This window comes from Cololabis saira, chromosome 7 (genome assembly GCF_033807715.1).
Source record: "Cololabis saira isolate AMF1-May2022 chromosome 7, fColSai1.1, whole genome shotgun sequence".
Classification (NCBI taxonomy): Eukaryota; Metazoa; Chordata; class Actinopteri; order Beloniformes; family Belonidae; genus Cololabis; species Cololabis saira.
Genome location: NC_084593.1, coordinates 21,175,903 through 21,200,665, shown reverse-complemented (window position 1 = coordinate 21,200,665; position 24,763 = coordinate 21,175,903). Strand labels below are relative to the sequence as shown.

General features: G+C 39.5%; 3 protein-coding genes across 3 annotated transcripts; 2 read left to right on the top strand and 1 right to left on the bottom strand.

The window, feature by feature from the left end:
- The first annotated feature begins 74 nt into the window (after positions 1-74).
- On the top strand, positions 75-11,676 carry LOC133446855 (probable ATP-dependent RNA helicase DDX41). Its single transcript, XM_061725030.1, has 17 exons — positions 75-218; positions 2,691-2,786; positions 3,435-3,585; positions 3,679-3,753; positions 3,857-3,917; positions 4,011-4,147; positions 4,258-4,330; positions 4,418-4,571; positions 5,147-5,283; positions 5,541-5,703; positions 6,903-7,034; positions 7,146-7,217; positions 8,323-8,419; positions 8,621-8,770; positions 8,865-8,936; positions 11,028-11,132; positions 11,278-11,676. The coding sequence occupies exons 1-17, from the start codon at positions 192-194 to the stop codon at positions 11,412-11,414; spliced, it is 1,839 nt and encodes a 612-aa protein (XP_061581014.1). The 5' UTR covers positions 75-191; the 3' UTR covers positions 11,415-11,676.
- A 125-nt stretch (positions 11,677-11,801) lies between these two features.
- On the top strand, positions 11,802-22,502 carry dok3 (docking protein 3). Its single transcript, XM_061725031.1, has 5 exons — positions 11,802-12,082; positions 18,318-18,623; positions 18,868-18,958; positions 20,048-20,235; positions 20,686-22,502. Exons 1-5 carry the CDS (start codon positions 12,026-12,028, stop codon positions 21,781-21,783), a joined length of 1,740 nt encoding a protein of 579 aa, XP_061581015.1. The 5' UTR covers positions 11,802-12,025; the 3' UTR covers positions 21,784-22,502.
- Positions 22,270-23,934, bottom strand: atoh1b (atonal bHLH transcription factor 1b). Its single transcript, XM_061725032.1, has one exon. The coding sequence runs from the start codon at positions 23,846-23,848 to the stop codon at positions 23,165-23,167; it is 684 nt and encodes a 227-aa protein (XP_061581016.1). The 5' UTR covers positions 23,849-23,934; the 3' UTR covers positions 22,270-23,164.
- Between the last annotated feature and the right edge of the window lie 829 nt (positions 23,935-24,763).

Here is a 24,763-nt window from a genome sequence, read left to right as displayed (position 1 = left end):
TAACATGTTTCAAGCATTGATCTGAATGAATTGGAAAATGCGATTCTGGTAGTTTTGACCCTTCCGCCGGTCCGTACACACTTGAAGCGCTGTTGTCCAAACATGCGGGTTTGCTAAAGTGTGTGCATCATTTTACATCTCGAACCACCTCTCAAAGTTCCTAGAAATCGTTAGTGGGTTTATATATAACAATGGAGACCGAAAATCAAGCCAAAAAGGTGAGTTTTGTTAACCGTGTTTGTAATATCCGGAGGCTCGAGGTGGCGGCTAGTTAGCATGCTAGCTGTTGAAGCGCCAGGTCTAAACCACAAAAAGGTCAATAATTAAAGAAGTAAAGCAACTTTATGTTATTTCTAAACGAAATTGAGTGAATATTAGGGAGGGGGTGATTGTTTTTTATATTTTAAACACGCAGACAACGAAATGAAACGATAGCCACAATGAACATTGTTGGTACTTAGTGCTGAGGTTTAACTAATCTCAGATATTTATTAAAACCTCACCGAACGTTCACTAACCAATATGCGTGTATGAAGGCGAATAGGTGCCCTGAAAACAGCACAAGTGCTTGCATATCTATGCCACGCCATGTAGTAGTAATAATAATAATAATAATAATAATAATAATAAATGTTATTTGTAAAGCACTTTTCATAAAATAATCTCAAAGTCCTACAGATACAAAATAAACAAAAAGGAATAAAATCACGACATAAAAAGACCAGAAGTAAAAGCATAAAAGCACAGAAACAATAAAAACATCTATAATGTGTACATGTAATGTAATGCAGGGTAGAAAACAAACTGTGGTCGTTACAACCAAATAGAAAAGTTAAAGGTCATTAAAGGAAACTTTTAATGTCCCTTTACTGTTGATCCTGCTTCTAAAAGACGTTTTGATGATGGTTTTTGGAGAGTGCTACCAACTCTGGCATGCGAGTCACTTGTACTATAGTTTTAATGTCCAACAAGCCGTTTAGTGACTTATTGTGTTCTGTGTTGGTGCAGCTTGAAAGATGGTTCGTTTCACTATAGAGATGGATGAAGGGGATAGTCTGTCTAAACCTGTAAATTACTTGAAAGCTGTTCAAGGCACTACACACACTTTCCAGACTTGATGAAGGTTAACAAATGTTTGGGACCACTTTTTTATTGTTTCTTTACCTCATCTGTGAGGCTTATGGTTGTTTCCTTGTGCAATCTAATCACTGCACAAAAACTCTTATTGAAATATCAGAATCAGAAAGAAGTGTATTGCCAAGTAGTTTTTTAACACACACAAGGAATTTGTTGTGGTGATTTGGTGCAATACAAAAGAAAAAATGTACATGTGAAAAAATGTACAACATATTCTCCTTTGTCTAATTGTTTGCTGATTGATTTTGCCTTCACTTTTACCTCATCTTGTACTTTTTTCTTTTCACACATAGTTGTCTTTTCAGTCACTGGTTGTGTTTACATGGGGTGTTGTTTTCTCATGACCCATCATACTCCAGTACTACTCTGTGTAGTAGCTCATTAAGAATACAAATACACAACCCAAATTACATTTGAATCAAATGGGGAGATTAGAGACAAACAGTTTCCAAATCGTATCCAATACAAAAATAAAAAAAATCCATATAAATGTGTATTGCATTAATTTGGATTGCATACATCTGGCTTTGCATTCTAGGTTGTCACATCATTACATGGGAGGTCAGATTATACCTTATATCATATGCAGTATATCACGTCAATATATAAAATGGAGTGATTCTAATCCAACTGAATATATCTTTTAATAGATAATACCAAATTACTTTTAAGTTATTCAGCATCTGCATTGAAGGAAGTTGAGGAATACAGATTTTGTCTAGATAACATAATGAGGCCGGTAAAGAGCGTGACAGTGCTTATGTGACATTTCTACATTAAAATTAACCAAATAGCAACAAGTATGCCATTCAAATAACAATTCTACATTTTGGAAGGGGGGGTGCTACAAAATAATTCAGACAGAACATTACATAAAAAATTATTATCAGGTGGAATCGGTTGATGAGGTTAAACTCAGTTGAAATGAGATAAATGTGTATATGACATATTTGTGAATTGGGTTTACTACCTTTTGACACCCTAACCATTTGAGTATTGTTTGTGACTAAAGCTGGCATGTCATCCACAGTTATCAGCCCTCTCTTGAAGTCTCTTGAGTCCTTTGTTTTTACTATATTAGTTATAAAAGGTCATACTTTTAACTCATTATATTTGGCTCCTGTCTATCAGTTTTTAAATTACAGTTATTATGTTTATTTTAAAATATGTCATTGTGATATCAGTGCATCTTTTTACAGCTGGGTTGAATTGATTCATTAGCCAATTACAGGGGATTAAAAAGTTTAAAAAAATCTGCATGCGTGCCCATGAGGTACATACAACCCTCATGAAAACCAATCACACTGATAGTGAAATTACAGTATTGTCATGCAGTAATTGTCATCTTGCAACCTCTTCATATTGACCCTTGAAATTAATCAGTACATCAGACTCTATATGCACCATTTTTGAGTAAAGTTTCCTCTAAAGGACCGATGCAACTCGCTACCACCGTGGTTTAAATTACTGGTGACCTCCAACATTTATGTAAAGGGTGCATATCGCTGCATAAAACTTTGATGATGATTATGGTTTGTATTTTGTTTCCACAGAGATCCCATGGGGAGGATGAAAGGTCTGGCTCAGAAGGATCGGAGGCTGATGATTATGTTCCATATGTACCAGTCAAAATCAGAAAACAACAAATGGTAAGCTATTTACTATTCTGTTTGATATTTATTGAAACAGCAAACATTAAAAAACACAAACCAGTCCAGGTCAGTTTCTTCATTTTGGGATTTGTAATATAGATCATTTTTCTCTGGTCAGGTGGAACAAATCCACATTAAAATAAAAAAAAATTCCCTTCAGTCCCAATATATTCTTTAGATTTTTTCTACTTCCACTTAGGTGTGAGAAACTACTGACACAGTTTTGGGATATCTCTCATGCTACTTTGCATACAAATGACCTTACTATGAATGTAATCAGTTATATGTAAATAGACACTTACTGCCTTTCCCTGCAACAATGTCATTTCTCTTGCATAGATTAATAAAGTGTTTATTGAATTTTAAAAAATGGGGTGGGGGAAAGTTTGTGTTGGAATTAGTACCTTGAAATAATGTTTCTAAGTTGTTGAGAGAGAAAATCTGGTAAATGATACATTCAGGCATGTATTTTTCCATGCATGTAATACCTTTACTTGGCCCTAAGTTATTGCTGCAAACACACCAAACAGTAATTTGTTATCCTATTTAGAATTACAAAAATATGTTTAAAAAAAAAACAACAACAAAAAAACCTCTGGCTAGCATGTGTAAAAATTGAAGTCTAATGGAACATTTACCTCACAGCTTCAGAAGATGTTACGTCTGCGTGGAAAGGCAGTGGATGACGAGCTGAAGGATAGTGGCGAAGAGCAGAGGGATGAAGATGAGGGTCTTGGTCCACGCTCCAATGTCAGCCTCCTTGACCAGCACCAGCACCTCAAGGAGAAAGCTGAAGGTATGCAGTTTAAAGACAGACCCAATCACTGTCATGATAGCTGTCTACTTTATTCTTCTGTTTAATTTTATTATTTTTTGTCTGTTACAACAGCACGTAAAGAGTCAGCCAAGGAGAAGCAGCTGAAAGAGGAAGAGAAGATTCTTGAAAGCGTTGCAGAAGGCAGAGGTAGAGTAATGTTCCTAAGAAGTCTTGCTTAATTGCAGATTAGATTCATAACCTTTTGAGATGGGAAAACTAACTGTGCCAACTTTAAATCGTCATCTGTTAGCACTGATGTCTGTGAAGGAAATGGCCAAAGGTATCATCTATGATGATCCCATAAAAACAAGGTGAGCTCTTGATCAGTGGCTTCGGTAAAATAAAAATCTACATGCAGGTGTTTGGTTTTGTTGAAATTCATTTAACCTGAACATTTTTCGTAGCTGGAAGGCGCCCCGCTACATCCTGAACATGCCACTCACCAGACACGACCGCGTCAGGAAGAAATTCCACATCCTAGTCGATGGTGATGGCATCCCTCCTCCCATCAAAAGCTTCAGAGAGATGAAGTTCCCACCAGGTAACACCACTTTCTGTCTCACACATGAAAACCCACTTTCTGAATGAAGCCTCTTTGTTTTTCCACATGGTAACAGCAGGACAACAAATGTCTGTTTGATGTGTTTACAGCAATTCTGAAAGGCTTAAAAAAGAAAGGAATTGTGCACCCCACACCAATTCAGATACAAGGAATCCCCACAGTGTAAGTGGAGCACATGGCAGCACAATCCACACGGTGTGTGATCTCTTTTAAGACGAGCGTTCACGAGCTAACGGTGCTTGTGTGTAGTCTGTCAGGTCGAGACATGATCGGCATCGCCTTCACTGGATCAGGAAAGACTTTGGTTTTCACTCTGCCCATCATCATGTTCTCCCTGGAGCAGGAGAAGAGGCTGCCATTCTTCAAAAGAGAGGGACCATATGGGCTAATCATCTGTCCTTCAGTAAGACTTACTGTACTTGACAATGTCAGAGTTTATCCTGCTGTCACAATTACTGAATTTTACCTAACATTAAATCTGTCACCCAATGATTTCACTGGTAGTTTTATCGGTGTTGTAGGCTGTCACTTCCTGCAAACCTGATACATTTCCTCTGCAGAATGGTTCTGTGGCTACATTTATAAAAATAATGGCAATAGATTTTGTATTTATGATTATTGACTCTCCCCTTATTTTCTTTAATATTGTTTTTAAAAAAAAAGGGTGTTAATATGTCTTTAAAAGGTTGATGCAATGCATCACATTTGGCCATCACAATATTACTCCAGGTCAGTAGGAGTGATACATACACATATGATGCATCATGTCTGAATTTGGTTCTGGTTAAAATGTATTCTTGCTTTACACTTAGTTGAACGTACATAACAAAATATCCAATAGAAAAGTGAATTTGACTCTTTAAATGTTATCTCGCTGAAGTTTTTCTAATATCAATTTTAGTGCACTATAATGGGATTAGAAATGTAGTTTTAGACTTCTGTATTTTTCACTTTATTTTTATTTTTTTTCAAATCCAGCGAGAGTTGGCGAGGCAGACACACAGCATCATAGAGTTTTACTGCAAACTGCTGGAGGAAGAAGGAGCTCCGCAGCTGCGCACTGCCCTCTGCATCGGAGGGATGTCTGTCAAGGAACAGATGGAGGTAGTGAAACAGTAAGTTAAACTGATTGACTTTCTTTCTTTTTTTTGTGGCAATGGAGGCTGGATTTGATCCAGAATTTAGATTAAAGCTGGTATCGGGGAAAAAACTGCATGATTCAAGTATGTCATTCTGAAACGTGTTTCTATCATGTGATGCCTGACAGGCAGCACATATAAGAAAAGCATTGGTTCTTAAGGGCTAAGGTTTACATAAATGTTTTAAAAATCCAAGTGTTGAGTTGTGTTTTGAGTTAACTTCTTGCTCCTAGTGGTGTCCATATGATGGTCGCCACCCCTGGACGATTGATGGACTTGTTGCAGAAGAAGATGGTCAGTCTGGACATCTGTCGCTACTTGGCTCTGGATGAAGCAGACAGGATGATTGACATGGGCTTTGAAGAGGACATCAGGACCATCTTCTCATATTTCAAGGTGAGGCATTCTTTACGGCGTAAACTTTCAGTAGACATGTCTTTTTCTATCATTCAATGCACTGGTTGTCGACACTACATAGCATTCTCAGTTCATGGCAACATTATAAACTACCGTAGATGACCATTTAGTAGCCCGGGCGTTTAATATGCTAAATCCACTTGGACCCCAGGCGTTTATAAGAACCAGGCGGGTATTTGCACCAGGCTACAATTTATTTTTGCAATGAGCAGCACCAGACCATTACTTACAAAGAACATATGAGATCACCATAGTACCACTGGAACTAAAATTGTACACACTGTACACAACACAACACCTCACGACGAGCTCCCGATCACAAATCGTGAGGTCGCAAGAAAATCAAGCGTGTTTGAAATCCTGGTCGCTCCTCGTGAAGGAATCACAGTTGAAGCAGCTGCGACCCGATTTGCCTCATCCTTTCACAGAGAGCATGCACAATCTCTGATGTTATGTCAAAAACTATTATTTGTAGTTTAAGTTTTGCAAATTCACATTACAAATCATGTTTTAATAGCAAAAAAAAGAGCGCATTTCCACGTACGGTGCGGGTCGCCGCGTACCCTACGCCGTAGGCTCTGCGTTGGTGTAATGCGGAACCATAAATCAGCCTTCAGTGTGTGCGCTGTCTGCTGTTCGGAACAACTCTTTTTTCTCTTCTCATTTTGCTGGGACGCCGGGTTCCTCCACCGAGACACAACTTTTGCGGTACGCGTTCTTTGTTGTGTCTAAAAATGATTCGCAGTGCACACACCCAATCAGAAACGGTACAGATATTTTGGGATTTTAATATATAAAAAAATAAAATTATAAATAATAAAGAATCCCCATAACCGCTTCACTCCGCTCACATGCTCTGATATACAAAGACAGTTTGTCTGTGCCTCTGACACACGGAGCTGATCAGAGCAGTATGAACGATACTGTACACAATACAATGCAAATACAGTGTTATTACCGGTAGTCGCCCGGGCGTTTAATTGAACCGGCGTTTATTATGCCAAATGGGCTCGGACCCCGGCGGCTATTAGAGCACAGGCGCGTATATGCGCGCGGGCGACTATTTGGTCATCTACGGTATTTATTTATTTACTTATTTTTTGTCTTGGATCATGATCTTCTCATGTAAACAGTAACTGTTTTTGTTTGTTTGTTTAATTGTTTGTTTCCTTTTACAGGGACAAAGACAAACCCTACTTTTCAGCGCCACCATGCCAAAGAAGATCCAGAACTTTGCCAAGAGTGCTCTGGTCAAACCAGTCACCATTAACGTGGGCAGGGCCGGAGCGGCCAGCTTGGACGTCATTCAAGTATGTTTATCCTTCACTGGATTTATTGTTTCTCCTTATTGAGATTACGTTCTGCTTACAAACACACTGATGTAAAAATTTCATGAGGTAAATGTATTAATGTGTGTGCAGGAAGTGGAATACGTAAAAGAAGAGGCTAAGATGGTTTACCTCCTGGAGTGTCTCCAGAAAACGCCCCCTCCCGTGAGTACACTTGGATATATGTACATGTTTAAGATACATTAAGTCATATACATACATATATATATATTGATCTATCCCACTGGACTCAAAAATGTTATCTTAACAAAAGCATGTAATAAAGTTTTAGATACATTTTCTTCATCCTTATGTAAACACATCAGATCAACTTCCTAACATTTGTTGGCTTACACTGCTGCAGTGACTTTGTTGTGCCTTCAGAAACTTTTATTTCGTAAAAGCATCTAACAAAAAAAACCACAAAACAACATTTTAAATAAACCATAATTAATTTCCTTGTTGGATACTTAAAGCTGCTCATCTTCTTCAAGCACGGACAGAGACGTGTTGCTGTCGGCACCAGTGTAATTATAATAACAGGTGTGCACTCAGATGTGATGTGTGACTGGTCGACAAGGAGCAGCAGCTGCACGAGAGGAGAGGAGTTCTGTTGCTCCTGATGTTGTGTACGTCACAATAAAATATAATGTAGCTGAGAGGGGCAGCTTAAACTCTCAACTTTCCACCTTTAGAAGCAGCATAGCAAGTCATGCTGGTGGGGTCTGGTGGTTTTTGTAAAAAGAAAAAGAATCAGTGAGTGGAGATGGAAGAAGGAAAGGGAAATGTTGAAAACATGTTTAGGATTTTCTTATACCTCTGGTTCTGGGCCAGCGCTAAGTTTGGAACCGGGCTTTCTGTTCCCACTGACAAAGAACTGGCTCCGTCTTATTTACATTTGCTTGTATCTTTCATTTATATTGTGTTTTTTAGTTGTTTTCTAAGATGCATTCAAAGAGCATTACAACATTCTTTAGTTGCGTTCATTATTTCGCACTTCATATAGCTGCATTTTATTTTTAAAGATAATTAAAAAATGTAGCATTTTGAATTTGGTTAATGCTTTGAAACTCTGAGTCATTATTTAAAATAAATGTTGTTTTTTTTTTAATTCACTAAAGTAATCATGATCCCAATTGTTTCCGTAGTTAAGCAGATTTATATTAATGTAAACAAAATCGTCCACCTCAGCCCTCACCTTCTGCTCCTAGATGCAACAAATATTTCTGGTTTCGCGAGAAACGCTGAAGTTCTGTTTTCCTTACGACAGGTACTGATATTTGCTGAGAAGAAGGCGGATGTAGATGCCATCCACGAGTATCTGCTGCTAAAGGGAGTGGAGGCAGTGGCCATACATGGAGGCAAAGGTACGCAGAATCCCTTTTATTCATTGACATGCCATGCTGCCGGTGCACAGTCAACGGAGAAGATTTTTGCATTTACTTGTAGTTCCTGATCATTACCACCAGATGCCACCCTGTTTGCAAATGTCACATGTTTCTATGCACGATACATGCCATTTCACTGGAAAATACAATTAAAGTGAAACATGTTGATTGATTTTTCAGATCAAGAGGAAAGAACAAAAGCTATAGAAGCATTCAAAGAAGGGAAGAAAGATGTTTTAGTGGCCACGGATGTGGCCTCCAAAGGTCTGGATTTCCCAGCTATTCAGCACGTAGTGAACTATGACATGCCGGAAGAGATAGAAAACTATGGTAAGGGTACACAGCTTTAAAATTGTTGTATTATTTCTTAATTTGAAAACTGTAAATTCCTTAATTTGGCTTTAAACAAAATGTTCTTTTTCAGTCCACAGAATTGGCAGAACTGGACGATCAGGCAAGACTGGCATTGCCACAACATTCATCAATAAAGGCTGTGGTAAGGAAACATGATTCAAGCCAAGGGTTTTATTTTAGGGTGGTTGTGGCTCAGGAGATTCTGCACTTAACTGCGGACCTGAAAGTCTGTGTTTCCGTTCCTGACTTTGACACCAAAACTGAAGCGCTGAGTGCAGAGAGTGGAAGAGCCTCTCTAGTCCATCTAAACCAGTGGTTCCCTGGGGGAGGGGCCGTGTGAATAAATGAAAAAATGAATGCTTGGAAACTGCTAGCATAATCAGAGGCGCCAAAAGCCATACCAGGCAAATGCTTGAGGCCCCGACCCAGACGGGAGCCCCCGAGGGCCGACCAAGTTTGAATCGCAACAATTTGCAATTCAAAGGAGAATTTGCAATGACGGTGTAGTCGGCTGGTGGGGAACCCCCTAAAGGGAGGGCCCGCCTCTTTCTCTGGCTTACGTGAACAAATCTGATGAGAGCGGGTCAATCAAAATGAAGAGATGCTATCCATCATGCAGTAAGACAAAGTCAACAGACAAACAAAAAACAGGATCAAGAAAACGGTAAGTAATGCAGATAACATATAAGCTAATTTAGCCCAGAGCAGCTCAGTCTGTCCTGCTGATGTTGAGTTTCACAGTACAGACAACTACGATAAACGTGTTTACTCAGCTAGCAGGCTGAAAATAAAATGGCTATCTTGGACAAAACACGCTCTTCAGGTATCAAATCAAAGCTGTGTCCAGTTGAACTAAACTCTCAAGCTAAAAATGCTACGTTGTAGAATTAATCAGCAAGAAAGTTAGAAAATGTGCTTCCAAGGTGCATGGGTGGAAATAATTGTGCGTTGTGTGCCAGTCAGAGGTGGAAAAAGTACAAACATATTGTACTTAAGTAAAAGTACAAATTTTCTGCTTGAAAATTACTTAAGTTAAAGTAAAAAGTACCCATTAAGAACATTACTTAAGTAAAAGTATAAAAGTACCTCAACTTAAATATAATAAAGTACCAAAAGTACATGGTGTAAAATGTACTTAAGTACAAAAGTAAAAAGTACAAAGTACAAAATTATTTTTGAAAAGGATTGCAAAGAAATTAAGAATCCAAGAATTTGCTTACAACTCTAAATAATGGTGATATTATTCTGACTCCTTTAGCGTTTGTTTCCATTACCCCATTTTAATTTCTCCCTTTGCTCATCACTGCTGCTGTACCCCAGTGGCCCCCCAGTGGCTACGATTTTTTTTCCTTGAAAATGTAACGAAGTAAAAGTAAAAGTACAGAAAAATGAAAGTATCAATAAAAGTACAAATTCTCAAAAATCTTACTTAAGTACAAAACTTTACACCACTGGTGCCAGTGGTGTTTATATTTTATTTTAAAAACGATACAAATGTGCACAATTTAAAAAAAAAAATCAAAAAGTGTCAGATTATTTACTATATCAGGTAGATTAGTTGGAGGGCCCCCTGTGAATTTTTGCCAAGGGCCCCAAGAGACTAGAATTGCCTCCGACAATAATGGAAATGTTTTTGACGGGGAGTTGTTAATTTTTTTTTTTGCACAGAGAGGCATTCCTTGAAAAATGTATTGATAATGCTAAATGTTGTTACACAGGGAAAAAAAGAAGAAAGAAAACTGTTACAATGAACATGATTAATCACTAGTTCAATTGTTCAATAAAGGTTGGTGAGGTGTGAAATAAACTGCACTACAGTTTGAAAACAGAATGTGTGTGTCTGGTTGGAGAGCGTGTATGTGGGGAGGGAGGGATATGCAAAAATGTTCTTATAAACCAAAGGGGGGGGGACACCCACCAGAGAAGGTTGGGAACTGCTGCTGTAAACTAAGACAGTGATGCAAACACGTGTGAATGCATGAATATGGCTTGTAATGTAAAGTGCTTTAAATAGTCAACAATACATTTTAAATGTAAGGAAACGTGACTCGACAGAGGGTTCATATGTGCAGCTAGTGACTCCACTGTCACTGCAGAGATGGGGGAGAAATTGTTCTACCTTTCTCTTGTTGAGAGTGAGGAAAAGCCTTAAAAAGTAGTTTCTTTGTCATCTATTGCTGTGCTTTCACCGAACTTGTCCAGTGCTGAGTGTGTTCATTGCATCTCTTAACAGATGAGTCAGTGCTGATGGATCTGAAAGCTCTGCTTGTTGAAGCCAAGCAGAAGGTTCCTCCCGTCCTCCAGGTGCTTCAGACTGGAGAAGAGTTGGACATTGGGGGTGAGTTGTTTCACACATCTTACTCAGACTGCTTTGTTGTATGTTTTCTTCCTAATATTCATCATCTCCTATTGACCCATCCAAGCATTTAATGGGTGCAAATCCTTTCTACTACAACTAACCCATTTTTTTTGTTTCCCCACAGGAGAGCGCGGCTGTACGTTCTGCGGTGGTCTCGGTCACCGTATTACAGACTGTCCTAAGCTGGAGGCCATGCAGACCAAGCAGGTCACCAACATTGGACGGAAAGACTACCTGGCGCACAGTTCCATGGACTTTTAAGAGCTTTTTCTTCATAGCAAACATGTTTCAATGCTATGCAGAAGTGAAAAGCATTTCTGTGGAAACTGTACAGTCACATGTCTAGTCACTGAATTAAGGAAGTGTGTATATATATATAGAAATATGTGTGTATATAATCACCTAACAGTATTTTGTGTCAGATGAAAATATTGTTTGCAAATTTTCTTATTCGTTTCATAAATATGCCTTTTGTAAAATACAGCTTTGAATATTAAATTGTAAATAAAACTCTGAACTTGTACATTTTGATGTTTTCTGGAAAGTGTGGCATCATTCAGCGTGTTGAGGAAATTGCTCAAGAAAAGAAGAAACAGCTTCTGCGTTGTGTTATATTTATTTTTTTTTGTTTTATTTTTTTTATTTAAGCTTTGGGGGTTTGTTTTTTTTTTTAGATCAGACTTGTCTTGACTTAATTTCCTGTAAGATGTGCCAAAATTGTTAGTAAAAAAGTTGCTGCTGACGTAAAGGGAAACGCTGATTCGTGTGGATGAAAAGACCACATTTTAACCTCCCCCACTCGATACTTTGTTGACCACACAGCACGAAACTGGTGTACAGTTGTGAACAGTTTACAGACGCAGCTCTCAAGCATGGACGTGGTCTACAAGGAGGGGATGCTGTACCTTCAAAACGTCAAGTTTGGAAAAGTAAGTTTCATGGTCATCATTTGTATGAAATGTATAATATTGTGTTTTTGTTTTTGTCTCAGGACAGCATGCTTTAGTTGATGTTGCTTTCATAAAGTGTCAGTCTGAAGTTGAGCTGCTGAGTTCTCAGCTGTTTAAAGGTTAAATGTTTTAACTTGAAGCCCCACATAATTACTGCTAGAATTTTTTTTATCTGTTTATCTCATATCTGCTTATCTTGAACAGTGCGGCGTGCTCTTCTGATGTCATTTCACCCTTCAATATTTTTGTTAAACTACTTTTTTAAAGTCAAAACTGTGTTTGCATTCACTGAAACTCAACTACTTATTTAAAACATGCATATTTTTGTGAGCTGACTTACTTTCTCCTCATTGCTCAAACTGCTATAATTCTGTTTAAGAGCAGGCTGTGTGCTTCCTTTACACATACGTGGCCTCATGCTGCACAACAACATCAGTAGGCGAACTAACCTTGTGTAAATATGATTATAGCTTCACACCAGTTGAAGTCAGGGACAGGTGCTTGACCTGATGAGTCTGTTGGTTGGGGTGTGTTCACATCGCTAAATTGGTGCAGAGCAAAGCAAACTTAGTAACTTAGTTGAATAGAACCAACAGGACGGAAGGACTGGAGTGCCCTTTTAAGCAGAAAAATCTATGAACACACTGTAGATCTCTCTTTGATCCCACCAATCACGCACAAGTTAAGGATTTCAATGAGCAACAGTCAAACTGAATATTTAAAGAATTACAGGAAGAGACTACTGAAGATGGTCAAAGCTGTGGTTGGTAGCAGTTGTTTGCATGACATGGCAGTTAACAGGAGCAATGGAGGTCAAGTTGAAGTCATTACATTACAGGTAACTACAGGTAGAACGGCTAACAGGCAAAACTAAGACCAGTTCTCTCCCACAGATGGACACATGTGTTGATGGGTCATGCTACGTGCTTCAGTTGAAGTCAGTAGCAGTTCAGAGGAAAGCATGGATGATATTGCACCATCTAATTATGGAAGTACATGTCACAACATCTGTATTTTCTGTCTTTGGTTTTTGAGAAGAAGCTCAAGATGAAAAGAGGATGGACTCTTAACAGGGAGGAAGTACTTATATTTTGAAATTTTTCCATGTGCACACATATTTTATTTTTGACCCCTTGCACAAAGCCGTTAGACTGTCAGGTTTCCTGGTTCGGCGTCTACACTATGAGGTCGTGGTTTTTACAACTGAGGCACGGCTCATCTTGTAAGTTATTTTTTCAACGTGGTGCATGGTGTGACAATCCGTTTTTCACAAGTTAACCACTTCGTGAGATCTTTGTGAAATCTCCGACACATGCTTTGGTCAGAATATTAAAAAGATGGAGTCCTACAGCTGCTTCTGCAAATGTGGTATGATGTGAGGTTGCGTGTAATAAAAATAGGTATCTGAACACTACCTCTCTAATGTGGGTCTATAATATCTCAGAACCCTGCAAACATTAAGGTCCCTTTGAATGACATGTTTCAAGTCTCAGGCAGTACCAAGTAAAGGCCTAGAGTTGTGTTATAATGGAGCTTTAGTTTTGGTGGTCACTTGAGACATCCAAATATATAGTTGCAAGAAAAACAATGTGAATAACTTCAAATTGATTTTTTCCATTAATTAATAATAATTAATTTCCTTTAAAATCTGATTTGATCTGCAAGCAACAACTAACAATAATGTATCTTCTTTGAACACCACTTTATTTATTAAAAAAAAAACAAATAAACTCAGTCCGCAAAGTGTAATTGAAGTCAGTAGCTTGTACGCCTGGATTTGTGTTAATAAAACGAGATTGGGAGTGTAGTTAAAAGCTACTTTGGTTAATAAAAAGCACTCAAACATTCTGGGTTTGCTGTTTATAAGAAATATCTGATGATGTGGACTAAGCCTCACAAAAAAGAGAAGACATATTGATCTGCACAAGGCTGGAAAAGAACACAAAATGATCTCCAAGCATTCAGGCATCCCACAGTCAACAGTTAGACGGACTATAAATGGAGACAGCTTTGTAATGAAGTCACTGTTCTGAGGTAGGAGCCAAGCCAAGATGACTCCAAAAGCACAACGCAAATCCTCAACGAGAATCACCACTTGAAGACATCACTGGAGCTTGTAACGTCATTCTTCATAGGTCTACCATATTGAAGTATTTGAACAAAGAGCAGCTTTGAAATCACAACGCTACTTGTAAAGTGTTTTGTAGACTGATGCACAAAAGTTAAATCATGGGAAGCATTTTGAAGAATACGCAAAAACCATTTTTGAGCCACTAATAAAGGGCACATCTTACTAATATGAAACCATCCCGGTGAAGTATGGAGGAGGAAGCACAGGGATTTGGGGTTGGTTCACTGCCCTCAAGATCAGGACCTCTTACCATTATGGTAAAAGGTGAAAATGAATTTTAAAGTTTACAAAAGAATTGTGCAGATTACTGTCCACCAGTTAAAACCTTTAGAAAAATGTATCAAGTGATGCGGTACACCGATGACCCTAAGAAAACAAAAGTACATCTTTGGAGTGATGCAGTCAGAGGTCAGGCCTTAATCCGACGTACAGTAGATGCTGTGAAATGCGCTGTTCACAGTTGTGTTCTGAGTTGGAACAGTTTCTTTGAGAAACGGTCAGAAATATTCTCCCGGATCTACTGAGAGTCATGTTTTGAACTCCATCGCTGCGGCAGGAGGATCAACCAGCTATTAATTCCAAGAAGAAGTCATAATATGTCACCTTAAAGGCAAACAATGGTTGTTGTTCTTTTAAACCTAATCGGCAAGTATTTTCTAATTGGCATAACCTAACCAAATACTTTTAGTGCCAAAAATTAACCAAAACGGTAAATAAAATTAAGAAATAAAAGGCATTAATTTGGATGGGAGGTAATCTGGGTTCCGCAGCACAGGATTTGCCTAAGCAATCTATCTGGTACAGTATCACAAATTATATTGAAAAAAGACACCATTGTACTAGTTTTCTGCTTGTGAAATAACAAAGAAAGTTTTGCTCAGCTGGTTTATCTCACAAACTGTCTCTTCATTGTGTAGCACACCATCACCAGGATTAAAAGTGAAACTTTGGAGAGTGTAGATATTCAGAAAGCATGGGAGCAGCACCATAATGGCATCCAACTGGGGCCCTACACTTAACAGTCTTAACTTCAACTTTGGTTAAGGTCATTAGCAAGGCTGCACAGTGCTGCATGTTTATTACAGATTCAGGAAAACAATTTGCTACCCTTGAGGTTGCTGTATTTGTGCTGTGTTTTCATAAAAAACTAATTGAACTTTGGATAAATAATTGTCAGGAGAGAGAAACTTGTGAGATTGTCTGATGCCTTAACGTTTGAGGGCTGTTTGCACCTCAGAGACTAAAACTGGGAAAAGTAGAAGAATTGATTCATAGATTCATTATGAGAACAAACAGTGGGGGACTTTCAAAAGTGATTATGAGAATCAATCATGGAACCAGAGGCAACCAAATACTCATTAAAGCAGCTAAGCACTGTGGCCTTCTCAAAGATTATGTTTGTGCCTTTTGAACCTTTGGTGGTTTTTCAGGATCATCTATGGATTTAAAAGTCTCTCAAAATACTGCGGAAAACTGTCAGTCTTCACCAAAATCTGCTCTGCTGGGTTTTGTTTGTGAAGTAGTTTGATTCAATCCAAAAAGCTTTGCATCTTATCTGCCCTTTAACTTTGCTCTTTCCTAAGAGAAAATACTTGTTGACTATGTTAATAAAAGATAATCAAGAGTGGCAGTTAAGAATAACATTAATGGAGTCAATTTGAAAGAATATTATATTAGTAACTACATATATATTAATGTCGAATATGCTTTTTCAGATTTCATAGATTGCTGATATAAAGTTATTAATTCAGCAGCGGCTAGAAAAAATGAAAAACAGAGAATTTACAAGCAGCCTGTAACAGATTTTTGCAATATGGTGGATTATGACCTCCAAACAGAGGCCTGAATGTAATTGTGCAGATGTCTAAGTCACCAACCTTGTTTATTTTTGTCCTTAAATCACACCTTAGGTCTACATTCCAATATGCAACTATCTCTATAACTATTGCAAGATTATAAATCAAAGATGTAGTTTAGAGAAAAGGTGGTGTTGCGTCTTTAATTTTATGTTATTTCTGTTTCAGTTTAGCACTGTCAATATAAATTGTATTATCTCTCCAAGTAGACATAGTGTGCCCCTTTTCCACAAGTCGACTCACTTTTTCACATTAAAATATGAGTTTCAGTGACTTTCAGGAAGCATCTTCTGTCTCTTCAGGTCTCCTGTCCCAGCTATCGGCCGAAACCCATTTGACAGTCTTGCAAAAGCAACTAAACTTTCATGTCTTCAGACGTACAGTATCTGAGCAAAACAGTTCAAGTGTGATGCTTTGAAGCTATGTAAAATATTCACTGTCCATTATGGGTTATATAAGCCCGACCTTCACTTTCAGTCCACTCCGCTGCTTGAGAACATCTATTTCTATCGGGAAACATTTAACCGGTTTTTACCATTTGTTTAATGACTTTTACCCTAATAATGTTGCACTCAAAGCATAACCTCAAAATGTCCTTTTTTTGGCCACAGTTGTTTTTATCCATATCTAAATTGCATCTATCTATAGACGTTTTGACAGTCAAAGCCAACAACCACACAAAATGTGATGTTTTGAAACTGGATTCAAACTGCATGCTGAAATGCATTTTCAACTTGATCAGTCTGAACAGTCCGGTTTCTCCAATAGGATTTCAGACAGTGTTTTATGGCGCTCACAAACAATGACCACGTCTACAAGTGATGGAGGATTGCTTTGTTAGTTAATCTTAGCTGTCTGTAAGCGTACAGCTAACCTGCCTGGACGAGACTCTACCCACATACCAGAACAGACAGCTGCCAGAAATAAACCAGAGCACAGAAAAGTCCACCATCTATCACGCTTTCGTTATCACTTGTTTAAAATCGTTGCATCTTTGCCCTATATAACAGTACGCAACCAAAGCAACGCCAATGTTCTCTCCATTTTGGTTTGTTTACATCTGTCCTATACATGTATGCAACCATAGCAACCATGCAGATTAGGGAATGTCAACAAGATCTGACCTGATTACTTGGAATATAATGTTATTGATCATAAAGACTGAACTGTGATCAGAGACGGTGTACTAACAGTTAGATTTGTGCTTGTGTTGTGAATGATGCCCAGAAAATCTGAACGCCTCCGGATAACACATTTTAAGACTCAGATGGCTCCAAACAAAGTGAAAGGGATGTGTTATGTTGGAGATTTTGAGTTGATATGCAGTTCAGAGTGTACAGAAATATTTGTATACTCTCAAGAAGAGAACTTTTTTCCTGGTATTCTATTAAAAGCAGAGATACAAAGCTACGTGAAAACAGAGAGGAACATTTAGTCCTGAGAGAAAAAAAAAGTGCTGAAGACGTTGTTGTCCACTTTAGCTTCAGGTAGTGTTTGCATGGGCGCAATTTCCACTGGGGACAGGGGGGACATGTCCCCCCCACTTTTCAAAATCATGTTTTTGTCCCCCCCACTTTTTATAGTTTAAGAACTAACGGTAGGCTCAGCCTGTAATTGCGAATCATCAAGACACTCTCTGTGCGACGGCATCCCGCTCCCGCTCCCTCCTCCCCTCCTCCCCTCAGAGCTGCTCAAGGCTGATTTATGGTTCCGCGTTACACCAACGCAGAGCCTACGGCGTAGCGTACGCGGCGACGCGCACCGCACAGTGCGCGTCGCCACGTAACTAACGCCGTAACTCTACGGCATAGGTTCTGCGTCGACTTAACGCAGAACCATAAATTAGTCTTCACAGACAGATAGCCAGGACGCGGCGCGTTTATCAAAAATAAAGGATGCCCACAGAAAAAGAGGTCACAAGATTAAAGACTCTTTTTTATTATTGTATAGCACTAAACGAAAATAATAATAAATACATATATCAGGAAAAAAAAGTTAAAAAGTGTCTAAAAAAGTAAATCCATATTAAAATTGTTTGTTTGCATTCACACACACATAGTCTTACAAAGCCACACTGCACATCCACGCTACAGCTACACGCACAAATGTACCGTTACTTGTGTCCCCCCCACCTCTGAAACTAAAGTTTCGCCCTTGAGTGTTTGTATCCTGAAAGATAACTTATCAACGGCCATTTTTAATTTTCTTTTAAACATGTTCTCCTCAGAGAACATGGCGGAAAATATGGATGCTGCTTTTCAAGCCCAGCTCCACCGGCGTCGGCCGGCTGGAGTTCTATAACGCATCTGAAAGCAGTTTCAACGGTGACCAGATAAAGGCTGGCCGGAAGAAACCAGCGGACAGAAAGGTGGTGCGTCTATGCGACTTCCTCAGTGTCACCCCTGCTGCCAAGGAGCCCTCGTGCCCTGCGGGCTGCACAGCTTTCTACTTGAAGACCATGCAGTGCACTTACACTTTTGCCTCCACAGACAGCCAGGACTGGCTTGGCGCCCTCTCTCATCTCGCCTTCCAGGTATTACTCATCTCTCCTCTCAGCCACTACAGCTTTTCTCCTTCCCATTTCATGCCATTTAATTTCGGGATAGATAACATATTGAGGAAGTTAAAAGTGTGTATCTGGAACTCCTGTTACTTCTCTAATTCTTGTGCTTGCACAAGCTACGTTCTTGAGTGCATCTTACCAATCGAGGTCATAAACAGCGATAAGAGGGAGGTGTAAACTCAGTGCAATGTTTACCATGTCGCCATGCTTGCAGAGAGATCCTTGGGAATCAGGAAAAGGGGATTTTGAAGAAGGAAAGGGCTTGCCCATGGAGGACAATGAACTTTACTCATCTTGGAAAAAGGGTAATGTTGATTCGTTATCCCACTTCTACTGTATCATGTTTACAAGTTTGTACTTGTTCATGTTCCTTTTGGGGTGTAAATATAACCATAATTCTTAGTACCCAGATGAAAATCTTCTGCCTGAAGTCTAGAGCCTGTTCCCTCCTTGTAGATGCTTTGCCAGGCCTTCAGACACCCTCAGTTGTTGCTTCTTTGTGGGCATTTCTGTCCTCAGGCTTGTCTCCAGTAACTGAAAAGCTGCTCAGTTGGGTTGAGATCAGGTGACCGACTTGACCATTAAAGAATATTCAATTTATTTGCCTTCAAAAAGTCTTGAGCTGCTTTCACCAGATGTTTTGGGTCATTATACAACAACACTGGGAAGCAATGTCGGTTTTGCAGTATTTGACTGGACGTGAGCCGAGAGAATAGCCTTAAACACCTATACAGAAATGTATAGGTAGAAATAATCTAAAAGAATCTGATTCCTGAGACTTTTTTTTAGATGTTTTTCGGTAAAAGTATAACCTACAAATGTTACCAATGGTTTGCACCTTGTTGTAAACTCTATATTTACACCCATGAAGGTGTCTCTTGATTGAAAGTTTTGATGATGACACACCTGCAATCTTCAGAATATTCTTGACCTCAGGGGTGGGATTCTGTGATCATCAACTTTAGTTGTCTTCCGTGGTTCTCCAAGCCTTCTGCTGTCTGTCCTTGAGCTCACCAGTGCTTTCTTTATTTCCGAGAATGTAATCATGGATTTGGTTGCACATACAGTCTTTGCTATCTCTCGTATAGATTTATATTTTTCAGCCTAATGATGCCCTCCTCTATTTGCATTGGGATCTTCTTGGACTGGATATTAGTAGCCTCAGCCAAACCGCTCCCAAATGCCAACTAAAACCTGGCCAATTAGATTCTTTTCAGTCAATTGCCCAAAATACTTATGAGCCCTTGAAAATGTGAATACTGTGTTTAAAATGCTTGCAATTCTTAAGGTAAATGTCATATTTTTGAAGTATTTAAATGTTTTTATGTTGTTTTTTTTTTTTTCAGTCAACACCACACTGAGCTCACTGTGTCATGATGTTTTCCTATCTTTAGACCAGACTCCCTCTTCAAGCCAGTACCAGGTGAGGATCCAGAGAACAGAGGCAGCCAAGAGGTGCAAGCTGGCCGGGCAGTACCTGGTGTCCCCAGACAGCGACGCTCTGGTTCTGCTCAGCATCAAAACCGGTGGCGTGATCTTCCATTGGCCATACAGGCTCTTACGCAAGTTTGGTCAGGTGGAGGTAAAGAGCGTAATGAACTCTAACAACATGATAAAGAAGTCATTAACGAGGATTTTCAACGCAGCTTTGCACAGACTAAATTATCAAAAATTATAATTCTTGTGGTCTTAGTGAAGTGACAGCCAGCAGCTGGTATCCCAGAAATAATGGAAACAGATTTGTCCAAACATTTCAACAATCTGTGCTTTTAGTTCCTCTAAACTTTACTAATACACAGCTCAGCTGCTTATTTTGTAGTATCACCATGGATAAGTGAGCCTATTTTGGAAAATGCATGAATCCATTTTATTATTAATGTCATTATTGGTATTATTATTATCCTTGTACCTGCTTCATCCTATTAAACATTGTGGGGGGCTGCAGTGAGAAGGGGAGTCCTCAGCTCACTGCGGTGTTTGCAAAGCATCAAATGATTATGTCAATGAAGAGTCATATTTCGTGTAATTTCAGGGGGGATTCAGTATTGAAGCAGGGCGTCGCTGCGAGTCTGGAGAAGGATGGTTCACTTTCCTGACGCCGCATGGTCCCCAGATCTTCCAGGCTATATCCAGGGAATGCTCAATAGCAAGGGAGATGAGTGCCAAACCTCCCAGTGCCCACAGACCTTCGTTTCCTGACACGTCTGCTGCTGCTGTTGGAGCCTCAGCCAGCGATCTTGCTGATCATCCCGTGTACAGTCTTCCAGAGGTCCCTGCTGACACCGACTACCAGTCTGTTAGCGACTACCGTAATGACACAATAGTACAAAATATGAAGCGCATGTCTCTTTTCAGACCTGATCACTCTGGCAGCAGGGAGTCATTGGGAAGTGAAAATGAGGCTGGGGAGGAACGGTGTACTTCTTTGGAAACTGTAAATGTGAATAACATCACAGAGGAACAATTGTATGACAATGTGAGGAAAGCCACAGCTCCCTTTGAAAATAACACTGAGGCGTATGATTCGGATGATTCCATCTATGCAGATGTGAAACTATGCGATTCTCTCTCAGACCTCCACACACAGATTTACTCTCGTGTCCAACACCAGCCTGTTCCCCCAAACCGTCCCTTAACCCTCACCAAATCTGATCAGTGCTCCGAACCCAGGCTTCAAACCCAGCATCTGCCCACCGTGGATAGCTACTCGCAGTCAGGTTACTTAAGGCGAGCCGTGCTGCCCTCGACAAGAAGAACTGAAGCAGAATATTCAGAGTCCATCTATTCAGATGTGAAAAAAAGAGATTCTTTCTCAGCTCTCCCGCCTCAGCTCTACTCGTGTCCGAAGGGACCTCCCGACGTCCTCGCCATATCCGGTCCGTGGGTCCAGCCTAAGCCTCCAAGCCAACATCTGCCCACAGTGGACGTCTCCCTCAACCCAGATGATTATACAGAAGCACAGGCGGTTGATGACTTGAATGATGTGGAGGAGGAGGCCGCCAGCGCCGCTGCTCACAACAAACCCTCAGAGGCGCCGGGCAGTTTCAAACACAGGCTGGCAGAAATCATTTCTAAGGACCTGGCAAAGTTCCAGCCAGCTCTTCCCTATGGAGCAGACATCAATAGTTAATGGAAAGACTATTAGGAGCAATATCAACAATGATAAACTGTCATGAGGTGTAATTAATTTCTTCACTGCTTCAAAAAAAAAAGTCCATCGGGAGAATACTGTTATGCCTTGTTTGCTTGAAGATATTTGTATGTAGTATAAAAGCTTGCCTTTCTTTATGGTTGCTACTATAAAAGTGAATATTTATTTTAGTTTCTTTACAGCTAGCATGAAAAAGAAGCTTCTTGCATCAGTACATATAAAGTCATGTTGCTGAACCTGATTAGTGTTTAATTACACAAAAGCTTGGAAAAGTCTTGCACATTCAAGGACTTATGTATTATTTTCAAATGGTCTTTTTCTTCTTTTCAAAATAAGAATGACTTTCTTTTATCATTCTTTTATGGGCACCTTGCATCAAAGCCAAAAACAGTATTTATTTTGTTGTGAATGTTGTGTGTTAAAAGGGTTGTATAAAAAAAAAAAAACTTAAAAAACACACTCATGTCTTAATTATATCTTTATTATAGCAAAACATCCCCCATAAATGCCACTCAGCTACACATAAATAGAAAAATACTTGTTTTTGAATAGAAATAAAATCCAAAGTCCAACAAATGACTCTGGAAATGCCACTAGTTATTGTTAATAATCTTAAAGTGCATTTTTGAAGCTCTATCGTAGTTAATAGAGGCATCATAAAATAAAAAAGTAAAAAACAAACAAACAAACACAAAAAACCCCATGCATCTACTCTATCACTGTTGACAGGAGAAGATGCAGCAGAAGTGTCTCTCATGTCTACTGTCATGTAAACATCTGAAGCGGTCGCATGTAAAAGAAGCTTCTTGCATCAGTACATATAAAGTCATGTTGCTGAACCTGATTAGTGTTTAATTACACAAAAGCTTGGAAAAGTCTTGCACATTCAAGGACAAATGGTCTTTTTCTTCTTTTAAAAAATAAGAATGACTTTCTTTCATCATTCTTTTATGGGCACCTTGCATCAAAGCCAAAAACAGTATTTATTTTGTTGTGAATGTTGTGTTAAAAGGGTTGTATAAAAAAAAACTGAAAAAGCACACTCATGTCTTAATTATATCTTTATTATAGCAAAACATCCCCCATAAATGCCACTCAGCTACACATAAATAGAAAAATACTTGTTTTTGAATAGAAATAAAATCCAAAGTCCAACAAATGACTCTGGAAATGCCACTAGTTATTGTTAATAATCTTAAAGTGCATTTTTGAAGCTCTATTGTAGTTAATAGAGGCATCATAAAATAAAAAAAGTAAAAAACCAACAAACAAACACAAAAAACCCCATCTACTCTATCACTGTTGACAGGAGAAGATGCAGCAGAAGTGTCTCTCATGTGTGTCTACTGTCATTTAGGCTTCACTGTCTCCCACTCTGAGCGTCCTCTCCGTCGCTGAGGTGCGAGGATTCCCCATCACTGCTGCTGGAGGAAGAAGCTCTTGAATGACTTGACTCGAGGTCAGAGGGAGGCCCGAGTATGATGAGCTGGTTTCTGGGGGTCTCTAGTTGCTGTTCTCCGGCCAGCAGGGTGTTCAGGTCCAGGTTGATCCTGGAGCTCTGCTCACTCCCACACTCCTGCTGGACCACGCCGGCCAGCAGCTCCGACAGCTCCGTGATGTAAATCTGGGCCATTTGCAGGGTGTCATATTTGGATAGCTTTCTCTCGTTCTCCATGGACGGGATGACGCTCCTGAGCTCGTCGAAAGCCTTGTTGAGTCCGTGCATCCTCCTCCTCTCCCTGGCGTTGGCGGCCACGCGTCTGTGCCTGTGCGGGCCCGGCGGGCCTGCGTGCGCGCCCTCGGTGGTGCTGGTGGACACGCATTCGTGGAGTTTACTCCCTGGCACAAGTTTCTCCAGGGATATAGGCCTATCTGCATCTTCACCGGCGTGCGTGTCCCTCCTCGAGAACGCGCGAATTGAATTGGGAGAAATCCACGTTTTGGAGTTGATGTGCGCCAAGTTGCGCAAGTCCTCCGGGTACTCTGGCCAATTTGAAAGCTCCGCTTTTGCGGCCATCTCTCTCCGGTGGTGGCCTCTGCTCATGCACTGGAGTGTGAGGTCGGATTGACGACTTTCTGCTGATGTCCTCCTCTCTGGAGAGGTTTGTGCAATGTGCAATGCAATTTATAGAGCCTCCCCTCAAGCCACCTTGCTGTCACTCCCATCTCTGCAGCGGCTCTGACAGCCAGCAGCCTCTCACCCTGTCCAAGAACAATTGGGCAAAGCGCGACTTTTTTCTCTCCCCCCTATTGTGCATTGTAACTCAATCACGACCTTGTTGTTATCCTCACACAGAGGGGAGCCCATGTATTAATCATTTAGGAGACCCGAGTATACACTATGCTCCGTAAGCATTATTGCAGAGAATGATGCCCAAACGATCTAACCGTCTTGTTAAAGCTCTGAGTGACACTCTGAATGATAAACTACATTGAAAAAAATAAATCTAACCGCATGTAAATATAACATATTTAAATCTGTGATATTAACGATTACAAATTAAGTTTGTTGCTTTACATGAATACATCTAGTTTTGAACTTAATCTGCATTTGTTCAAAAAACAAGACATTGTGCGCAGTATTTATGTGAATCCCAGGCAATCTTTTCATTTACACACAAACAACAAGCAATGATCTTGTTGTATTTACTTTTCTTTTAACAATTTTAATCTATTGGGCAGATTGACCAACGTTTAGATGAACATGTTTTATTTAAGTAAAACACCACAGTAAAAAATATCTTGCTTGATCTGCTTTAAAAAAAATTTAAGCAACTTTTTCACATGAGATTTTTATGTAGATCAAGAAAGACTAGTCTTTGTATAAACTACTTAATTTTTAGTACAGTATGTAGGAAATTCATTTGCAAGTAAAGTCAACTTATTTTTGGTAAATAAAGTCAACTTAATTTTGATAAATAAAGTAAACTTAAACACAATTAAGTTGACTGTACTTGCA

Coding starts and splice junctions, on each gene's coding strand:
- LOC133446855 (XM_061725030.1), top strand. CDS start 192: ATGGAGACCGAAAATCAAGCCAAAAAG. Junction 5,704..6,902: donor CCATCTTCTCATATTTCAAG/GTGAGGCATTCT, acceptor TTCCTTTTACAG/GGACAAAGACAAACCCTACT. Junction 8,937..11,027: donor ATTCATCAATAAAGGCTGTG/GTAAGGAAACAT, acceptor ATCTCTTAACAG/ATGAGTCAGTGCTGATGGAT.
- dok3 (XM_061725031.1), top strand. CDS start 12,026: ATGGACGTGGTCTACAAGGAGGGGATGCTGTACCTTCAAAACGTCAAG. Junction 12,083..18,317: donor AAAACGTCAAGTTTGGAAAA/GTAAGTTTCATG, acceptor TGTTCTCCTCAG/AGAACATGGCGGAAAATATG. Junction 18,624..18,867: donor TCTCTCATCTCGCCTTCCAG/GTATTACTCATC, acceptor CCATGCTTGCAG/AGAGATCCTTGGGAATCAGG.
- atoh1b (XM_061725032.1), bottom strand. CDS start 23,848: ATGAGCAGAGGCCACCACCGGAGAGAGATGGCCGCAAAAGCGGAGCTT.